Raw genomic sequence first — 10,708 nt, 5'->3', positions numbered from 1 at the left:
TAGTACGGACCGAATTGTTACTATTAGATTGACATAGTTCTATCCCAGCACCATAAATGTATGTTTGCACAATAAACGTTAGGTTAATTCTTTCCAATAAATATTGTTATTTTTGTACAAGTGTACAAATTGTTCAAAAATGAATACAAAAACTCACCTTGCTAACAATATTCTAATACGTGTTAATGGATGCCTGTCCTACACTCAGGTGTAATATCATCAAAGAAGCTTGGTATGTAGATCATGGAATGTCTCGACAATTTATCAAACTATACTGAAAATATTGAATGTTATGAACTATTACAGAAATTGACATTGACAGTTAAATCTTTTTGATATAAGCAAACTATACTCTAAGAAATTAAATAAAAACAAAATGTATACCCTATGAAACTAGAATGTTCGCTGTAATTATGTATGTAAACATCCGTCGAAAGTAATATAAACATATGCTTATGCTAATTGTAGTTGCGTAGTAGATGTATATAGTGTTAGGTCTGGTTTATTACCCCCAATGGATGATTAATTCGATAAACACATGATACATATTACATGTATATATTCATAAACTGAAACGAGTAGCACTGCTGTCTTTTCATGTCTTGGGTAAATTTAAAAAGCAAATAGTTGGTGGTTTTTATAAAGCAACAGTCTGGTGAAACTGAGTCTTTTTAGAACTGTGGTCTTATTTTGCTGAACAGGGGGACGGAATATCACAGGAGTATCTATATACCAACGTATGTAAGGATTCAGAGATGGTTCAAGACAACTTCACACACAACTAAACTTTTGTCTTTAACGATGAGGAGATGCACTATTGCGACAAATCGTTCTCTATAGACACCTTTAGACTAGACGGTATGAGAATATAATATTCTTGATATAGCATTTAGATATTCATATCATTCCGTCCACAAGTTTCATTAGCCACCATACGCATAACCATGATTTATGGTATAACCGCATATCAGACATCTGCTAGTGTAACAAATGGGGGAGGGGTCTCTAATGTTAACGTAACCCTCCTCCAATGTTACTCTCTCTCTCTCTCTCTCTCCACTCCGTACACGAGATCGACTTGGACATTCGGGAATTAGCTCAGACTACACACAATGTTCATGGTTAACCTGGATCATTTAGAAGTATCCACGGAGCAGATGGAAGCTCCTTGTCTAGGCCTAGCTGCTGCCTTCAGCTCGCTCACTTCCAAAGAATGAATCCATAATTTTATTATTCCATTAATTTTTTATAAACATTAAATATACAATACTCAAATGATTGGGTGATAAAATAATCAGCACCATTAATGAATAAAACGGAAGTGTTGCTGATGCCTTAATTAAATGCAAATAATATCGACAAATGGGAAAACTAGCCAAACAATGTGATCACGTCATCGTCCTTCCAACTGTCTGTAATCAGTCATTATTTGACACTGTCGATCTTATAACTTAATGTTGTCATCTTAGAAGAATACTAATCGCGAAATGCAAACATTTATTCTAAGTATTAATTCATGACAGCTGAGAGTTCACAGTGACCTCGCAAAACATCAAAACTTAGCGAATGTTAAAAAGTTGTATTCTGTCATCCGTAACACTATCCCCTCCTTCCAAAGTGTGACGTCCCCGTCATACATTAAAATATTCAAAATAATTGCCTTTCATAAATGAAATACTTTTTATGATTTTGTAAATCGATAGAAAAGGAGAAAAGTACAAACTACTAAAGAAATTAAACTTTGAAAGTATGGACGTGTGCTCATTTCTTGATCAACAGTCTGATTTGGAGACACCCAGTTTACTTTCAAAGATTGGAATTGCAGTGATTATTTTTTTCAACACTGATGATAAATGGAGTGGTTATTCAAGAAGTACCTTCAGAGTCCTCTATCATACAGCTCCTCTATCATACAGCTTCTGGCCAGACTATACAATCACTCACACAGCCGTGCCTATCTTTTACCCAGATAAAAATGAAGGTAACAGGACAAATGCCCCCGGACAAATGCTCCCGTAGGACAAATGCCCCCCCCCCCCCAACAAATACCTACGGTAGGACTATGGCTCACAATTCAACCAAGAAAGGCATTGTTTTTTATGGTTACTTAGCATTTCTACCATAGTGTGATTGAAAGGCGTGATTTCAGGCGGTGTACTTAAAACTAAAAATACGGTTTTATCACGAAATCACTGTATGAGCACGCTTTTGGTAATAATACAATAAAAGTGATAAAACCAAATCATGCCCTCTTTGGTCGAATTCAACATTTTTTGAACATCTTCTGTCTATCCTCTTCTTCAGTTATACATTAAAAGTGAGAAAAACATATTTTAAGTGTATTCCCAAAATCTGGATTTTTTGGATCTCTATCCGTAGGCAATGACAATCCTACCGGGGGCGTTTGTCCAGGGGCATTTTTCCTACGGGGGCGTTTGTCCGGGGGGCATTTGTCCTAGAACCATGATAACTGCTAGTCGTTCAAGTTTCTTTTTCAATCGTACACGACGTAAAGTTGTTGTTTTTTCACAAAAAGAGAATGACATCACTTGTTTAATGAAATTATCATCTATTTCACGATTTTTGAGTTGTCATTGAAGAGTACCCGTATGATAGATTTTACAAGTTAAAATACATCACACTTCATGAGATGCTGTGTATATTAATTTTATTTCTGTGAATAGCTGATTAGTTTTGTTACGTTTCGTTTCGTCAGACGAACACTTTCACTAACTTAGATATACATAAATGTATATCTACCAAACGTCTGATTTAGTTGTGAATAGCATTTACTTTGATAGATTACTTTATTGAATAATTAATAAGTGTGTATACACTGAGCTTCGTGGGAAGGCTAATGAATTCCTATTGTGTTTTCATCCGGAAAGTTACTAAAATTAGCTTTCATAAAGCCTTTATAAATGTATAGAGACCCTTTAATGACCTATTTATTACTGTTAAAACCGTATTCAGTATTCTCACCCATTGTCAATTTAAAACATGTAAGCCTAAGGGTTTTACTCGAATGTAATGTTTCACTAAAACACACCGGCAATAAAGTCACAACATTGTAAAGTTCATTATGAGCAATGTCTTTTTGCGAAGGTAGGTCAATATGAAGTGAACGGTGAGGATGAATATTGATGCTACCACATTTACATACAGAGACATTTAGCAACCAGCATATCAGTACAAATCTGGATTTATAACACACGATACAGAGACGAATACAGATCACATGCAGAAGGAAGCGTGTTGTGGGAGAGTACGAGTTTAAAGGTCAAAGGCTTATATTCATACCAAAATCCAAATGTCCATAGGAAATCAAATCTCTAATGAATTCCCCTTTGGAATTGTTTGGCCTTCCAGATTTACTCACTTTGTAATGTTGATGTTTGGCTTGTGGGCTGGACAGCAGTTGTAATTCTGAATGACACCTATCACAGTGCAGAGATGTGAGTAAGAAAGGGGGTTGCATTCTAGCTAAAAGAAGATTTTAAATACCAAACGGCATCTCAGTTATATACGTTTAAAATTGTAGGAAAATTAAATGGAAGTATATCAAGTCAAGGTATATAATGTCATTTCTTAGTACATTTACTTTTTAGAGAACAAATAGCAGAGAATATTATATGCTCTGTTTCAAGTGAGATGGTTTTCATTCGTGAAATATGTTGTTAAATATAGTATTGCTCTACTAGTAAGGTGATAGCTTCATTTTCTTCATTTTATTCCCAATAACGTTACGCTGACAAGATTTCCAAGTTTACAGCCATGTAGTAATTTCTTGCTTTAACTTGACTCTCCACTCAAACCCTGCTGTAAGTCTAATTAAGATTTGAATGGAGAATGTCAATTAAATGATAATATTACTTTTTCAGTTCATCAATATACAAGCAGATAGTGTACGGTTATGAAATCTATTTTTAATGTAAACCAAACTTTTGGCAGGCTGTTCTTGTGGGCACTGCCAAAAGTATAGGGTTAGACACTTTTTTTTGGTTTTGGTTGAATTTTTAGCAATATTTCCCATAGCTACAGACTTAGACAACGTCTAAGAAAATACATCACAAAAATAAATCAACAAAAATAAATCAAACGATCCGTTGATAAATATTAACTACAGCTTTGATATGAATCATATCACATCTAATATAGGCTTATCTAGTCAGGTCAAAGTTAATCTGTTTTTGTTATGACCATGTTTCAGTCATGCTACACTTCAGATCAAAGACTCACAGTATTAGAAATTCAGGGTGTTGCAATTATGATGTACTTATGACCATGTAGCCTTGGATATATGTTATTAAATATCGTCGGTGGTAAATTGGTCGTACATTCTATCAGATTAAGATAATGTTACTATACTATAATATACATTATACCTTTCCCAAAGACAATTCGTGCTTACCTTTTTACGAATTCCGTCACCTTGGTGTACGTATGAATTACAGGATTAGAAATGATTACAGAAGTCATACAAATTGTGTATTGTTCGAGATTACGTCGATGTGTACCTCTCACGTGATCTGTTCTCATTAAAGCTTTCATAGACAACTATTGTCACCCTAGCCTACTGCTGAATAATCTAACAGTTTAACGTTTTTGAACAAGTCATGTGTGTACTATTACAGCTGCAGTAGTAAATCGATGGTGTTATATCGTAATAGCTCGCCATATGTGAACTTAATCATTGTCGGACCAATTGTAGGTTGGCAAATTATCCATTAAGATAGACGAGTATAGGAATAACTATAGCTAACAACAGTCACCATGTAGTGAGGTGGTAAACTGGTATGTTGTTTTAAACCATAAAGACCACGTAATAACTACTGCAGACAAAAAGGCACCATTTAATCAAATGATTTGACTAGTTATAAGTGTGTATGACTCAAAATGATGACAATGTTGATCACAAATGTACCAAGAAACATTGGAAATATTCTATCATATTGTGCAGCGTAATAACCAGTGACCAGCGAAGCATCAAGAATGTGTGCACTGTTCGAGTTGAAAAGACTAAACACTCAGAACTAATGAACGCAATTACGAATGAAGATAAAAAAAAATATCGATATCTTGAGATTACAATTTATTACTTAGTATTCAATGAACAAATTAGTGAAAGTTAATTTAATCGAGAAACTGTTGCCAATCCTTAATGAGGTACATCTTTTTGACCTATGAAGAGCGTGATATATTAATTGATATCATACATTAGGTGTTGAATTCGTAACAATTGTCTCTTCTGCGAGTACATGACTTCATTGATATTGAACAGTATCTTGCGAACTATAACGGAGCTTTAGTTCTAACACTATATACATCGTAGACATGAAAGTACAACAATGGATAATAAATAACTATGTGACCCTGCCATATCCCTAGGGGCTAGTGTTACAAATAAGATAGTGCCATGTTTTATCAGTCCTAGTATGAATCAGTCCTATTATTTATGGGAGATGAAATCTTGAGCTGAATACAAAATTATGGGGTTTACATTTGTTGTTTTTGTTTTGAATTTCCTTCAAGTACCCAAATATATCAAATCGGGATAAGTTAAGATTTGTAATGTGTATTGTTTTTAATTTTGTACATATATCAAAGCAGAATACACACTAAAGAAATGATTTAAACAATGAGCACAAGCTGGTACATTTAAATGATAGCGTGAGAGATACATTATCTTGTAATTTAAAAGAAGACCGTGTTCTCTGTTGGCAACTGAATTGAGGTGAAAAACTTACTTATTCAGTACATAGACCAATAAATTAATATTACGTTATGTAGTAGACGATTATTCATATCAGTAATTGTCTTACTGGCATAATTACAATCATAATGGTTATATATGTCACACCTGGGACTGCTGTCGACACATTATCACCATTCGTCTTGTAATAACTATCGGTCACTTTAATTTGTACATACTTAAAGACAGGCTATCCTCATTAAGCTCAGACTGACAGTGACTATAGATGTCGGGGAAAATGCACTGCGATAGCACCTGTCACTTAAATCACATTGGAAGTTTGGAAGTTGTTAAGGATTTAAAAGTGTTTGTGTTTTTCAATAACGACATGGTGTGTTTGTTGAAGAGTTTAAGCAATCAATTTCATCGGTGAGGTCTGTGAACTGCGTGGTGTGTTTTCTATTCACTGTGTAAAACTACATACATATAATACGTGGGTTAATACCAACAGTGGCCATCATGTATTGCATAATGTAATAATACACCATTATAATTAGTACAAAATGTACATTATTATGATATCATTATTATAATGTAATATACTTGCATTCTTCTTACAACGTTAGTTTTAACTGATAGTTAAGTCAAGTCAGAGGCCATTAACTGATAGTTATAGGTCAAGTCAGAGGCCATTATGAACCATGCACGATGACCAGGCCAATAAAACATTTTAGTCTGATTTTGTTTTCAATTTTTCAATTTATATCTGATCCTTCGCGTAGGAGATTTCTGATGCCTTGGAAAAATCAAATATTATATTATATAGCGGCGCGTTCATGACCATACTAGGCCTACCTGGGAAACGTCTTCATATACTATTGTCTTTGCGGTTAAGTGAGGTAAGCCTCTATTAAGTCAATGAGTCATTGAGTCGCTCATTTACGTCGATTTTTTCCACCGCGCTGACACACTCAGAGTGATCATATGTCATCTGACCTAGCTGACCTGCAACTGTACAGTGATAAATTGTCTCCGCACACACAGCAGGTTTTGCGTAAACACCTTTCTTTGTGTTTGATATTAAGGGCAAAGTAGCCTGGTCTAAACAACATCACGTGGTACACTAGCAGAGTCACTTTATACAGTCTCGAGAAGTTTTAATTCGTGGCTTCTAGATTATCTGGCTTTCTTCTAGCTAATAACTCTTAAAGGTAAGTATATCCTGTGTGATAGATGTATTATATACATTGATTGTTTGGTTATTATGATCCACTTGTCAAAAATATACAATCTTTTGCACGACGATGAGGTCGTTACGAAGAAATTGGATGACAGCTAGCCGTCAACATGTATTTCTGCCTATCAAAAAATCATGCCACGGGTTTCATTTTAACGATGTTGCTGTTTCACTCAAATGGCTGGACGACTAGCACCGTGGCCACTAACGGCTATCCAAGCCAGATATACTCTAGCGGTCATGTTAATATATATCCATGAGTTGATTTTAACACCTTTTTATCTCACGCTATACACTACCCTTATCGGAGACATCTAGTCCCCCCTGGTATTTGCTAAGGTACAAGTTCTGGCTCTTCCTTTTATTGCTTGAAACCCGGTCATCTCTACGCCCCCTTTTGATTCATTTTCTGACTCGCTGACTTCCGCCACAGTGTCACCACCGTGTAAATTAAAAGCGGAGTGTACATTTCTCCGGGCCGTCGGACATTCGGCAAACGTTTCAACCACGAAACGATAAATTGGTGTATAACAGTAGTTGGAAGCGCTGGATTGTTGGCGTTAACTGCTTAATTTCAAATGAAACGTTAATATATTAACATTTGTAGATCAAAACTGGTCTATTCTGACTGCGGGCAGTGGTTGGTTGGTTGATTGATTGATTGATTGATTGATTGATTGGTTGATTGATTATCACTTTTTCCATACGCAATTTCTCTTCTTCCACTTTTGATTGAGAAATAGACATGTTTTGAACAAATAACTTGTCCTTCTTCAGTGTCTAACTGGATCTGACAGAATGGTCCATATTTGCTGGAGGTGTTGAGAAACCAGGGGTGTCAAAAGGTTAGCTTTAATATATGTAAATTTAGGTGTGAAAGTACTGTCAGTTATGTACATCTAACTGTCCACCTTCTGTGATGATGTCACATTGGTGGACTGTCATGTTTGCCTGTCCGGTTTGTGTATAAAATAGACATGTCCAAAGACTTTCTCGGCAAGAAAACATGCCATACAGTTGCATGTTAATTTGGAAAGCCAAGTAAACTGTCATATATTGTGTTTTCTTTCGATTGATATTGTTTTTTATCTTCTATCACAGGTGAGAACATCACGAAATGGCAAAGTTTTTCAAATCGACCACCAGTTATCGTCATAGTGCGTCAGCTATTGCTCGTACAGGAATGACATTATGTGATGTATTGGATCGAACAGCAGAGAATTGTCCAGACAAGGAAGCGTTTATATTCATCTCTAAGATGGGAAGTAAAATGATCACATACAAACAGCTTCGTGATGACGTCATCAAACTGGCGGCAGGTCTTCTCCACTTGGGTCTGAAACCAGGAGATCGAGTTGGTATTTGGTTTGAAAATCGATATGAATGGATCCTTTCCCAATATGCAACTGCTTACGCCAAGATGATGTATGTCCGTTTTCTGGTGGGATACAACGCAGAATATATGAACCATCTTGTTAAGAAAACTAAGGTATCTGTTTTGATAGTTGGTTCTGGTAACCCCGAGAAGGTGCTAAAGGAAATGATGCCGAACGTGAATAAGGCCAAAAAACAGTACGTTGAAGTAGAACACTTCCCAACTCTTCAGAAAATCATCCATGTCTGTCAAGAAGAAAAGCCAGGCATGATTCGATTCGATGATATTTTGAAATCTGGGGAAGAAAGCGATTTCAAGAAAGTTGTGGAAATTAGGAAAACAGTTCATCAAGATGATGAAGTAACAATTCTCTTTACATCAGGTAGCACAGGAATACCTAAAGCAGTTGTGAGGTCACATAGGTGTTTTGTGGAAAATATGAACACATTTGGTCGAAATATAAGAGAGGTGGTGAGCAAAGATGTACGTTATATGTGCGTGAACCCATTCGCGTATGCAGGTGCTGATATGGGAACTGTCATGACAGTAATTTGGGCGTTCACAACTATTGTACTAGACCCACAAGCTGATGGCTCGATGATAGCAGAGGTGATCATGAATGAGCGTGTCACTGCATCATTGTTTATGTATCACATCCTTGTTGATGTCATCAAGCAGTCGCGATATCAGAGTTATGATTTTAGCTCACTTGGATACATCTATACATCTGGCAATATAGTCCCAAGAAAAGTTCTTGACACGTTTAGGAAGCTGGTCACACCCAATCTCTTCAGCATGTATGGAACAACAGAAACTGGAGGGCCAAATACTTTTAACTCCAACCCGGAAAGGTTTGCTGAGCCTGGGTATCAACTTGAACACCAAGAAATAAAAATTATCGATGAAAAGGGAAACATAGTACCCCTTAAGGCCAGGGGTGAATTGTGTATAAGGTCCCCTTTCGTCTTACTCCGATATGAAGGCGATGAAGAGAAAACTAAAGAAGACGTCGATAGTAGCGGTTGGTTTCACACTGGTGACATTTGTCTGATGGAGGAAGATGGATGGATACAGGTGATGGGTCGTAAAAAGGATGTCATCATCAAAGGAGGGAGGAATATATATCCCATGGAAGTTGAGAGAATTCTTATGAGACATCCAAAAGTAAAGATGCCACAGGTTGTATCAGTTCCTGATGAACGGATGGTGGAAGAAATCTGTGCATGCATTTGTCTGGAACATGACCAAGAAGCAAAAGCTGATGATATCTTGGAATTCGTACGTCCTATTCTAGAGGAGTACCTTGTTCCAAAGTATGTGCTATTCTTTGAGGAGTCATTTCCTTCCGGTAACACAGGGAAAATTCAGCGCACAGAGCTTGCAAAGATAGCAAGAGAAAGACTAGGACTTAATGAGTAAAAGCACTATTACAATGCACACGTCTATTTTGGTATGTTGAACGAGGCATGCCTGGTATATATAAGGTATGAATCAAATAAACTAAACATTAGATTCAAATCACTATCCAACTATTTCAAGACATTTTTTATCAAGGAATAGTTTGTGATAGGCGTTGAATATGTTTGGTGTATAATCAACCACTTGAGAACATAACACAATTAAGGACATATCTCTTTCTTGTATCACTCTGTAATTAGTTGAGATGAAGTCAAGTAGTAATTAGTTTTCCATAGTATTGTATGCAGCAGGCAGACGTCGTTTTGTAATAGCCCTTGGGCACTAGCATATGAGCCCTTAGACATGTCATCGTACTTTGCTTTAAAAGTGGTAAGTCTGTAATCCGACCAAGAGAGAGAGAGAGAGAGAGAGAGAGAGAGAGAGAGAGAGAGAGAGAGAGAGAGAGAGAGAGAGAGAGAGAGAGAGAGAGAGAGAGAGAGAGAGAGATAGAGAGAGAGAGAGAGAGGGGGGAGGGGGAGGGAGGGAGAGGGAGAGGGAGAGGGAGAGAGAGAGAGAGGGAGGGAGGGAGAGAGAGGGGAGAGAGAGACAGACAGACAGAGACAGACAGACAGACAGACAGACAGACAGACAGACAGACAGACAGACAGACAGACAGACAGACAGACAGAGAGAGAGAGAGAGAGAGAGAGAACCCAGTGCACTTCACGCACCTCGACAAAATTACAAAGAAGGACCCCGTCAAAAATAGCAGTCTATTGATGAAGAGTTCATTGCATTCATACTACATCTTTTCAACAATATGAAACATAATCACATTTTGTTCTGTTTTAATATCTTGTATATTTATTAATATAGAATATTGTAAAAATGTGTATATTCCATTGAACTAATTCCATTGTATTGTTCAATTAGTATTCAATAAAATAAATTATTATGATGATGATGATCAGCAGTGAAATTCATTGATATAATATCCAACATGATC

General features: G+C 36.6%; 1 protein-coding gene across 1 annotated transcript; it reads left to right on the top strand.

The window, feature by feature from the left end:
* Positions 1-6,832: 6,832 nt before the first annotated feature.
* LOC144443815 (medium-chain acyl-CoA ligase ACSF2, mitochondrial-like) lies at positions 6,833-9,977 on the top strand. The gene is made up of 2 exons (XM_078133370.1): positions 6,833-6,903; positions 8,031-9,977. Exon 2 carries the CDS (start codon positions 8,047-8,049, stop codon positions 9,721-9,723), a length of 1,677 nt encoding a protein of 558 aa, XP_077989496.1. The 5' UTR covers positions 6,833-6,903; positions 8,031-8,046; the 3' UTR covers positions 9,724-9,977.
* The last annotated feature ends 731 nt before the right edge of the window (positions 9,978-10,708 follow it).

The sequence above is a fragment of the Glandiceps talaboti genome, chromosome 12 (assembly GCF_964340395.1).
Source record: "Glandiceps talaboti chromosome 12, keGlaTala1.1, whole genome shotgun sequence".
Lineage (NCBI taxonomy): Eukaryota > Metazoa > Hemichordata > Enteropneusta > Spengelidae > Glandiceps > Glandiceps talaboti.
This window is presented reverse-complemented; position numbering and strand designations above follow the sequence as displayed.

Coding starts and splice junctions, on each gene's coding strand:
- LOC144443815 (XM_078133370.1), top strand. CDS start 8,047: ATGGCAAAGTTTTTCAAATCGACCACCAGTTATCGTCATAGTGCGTCA.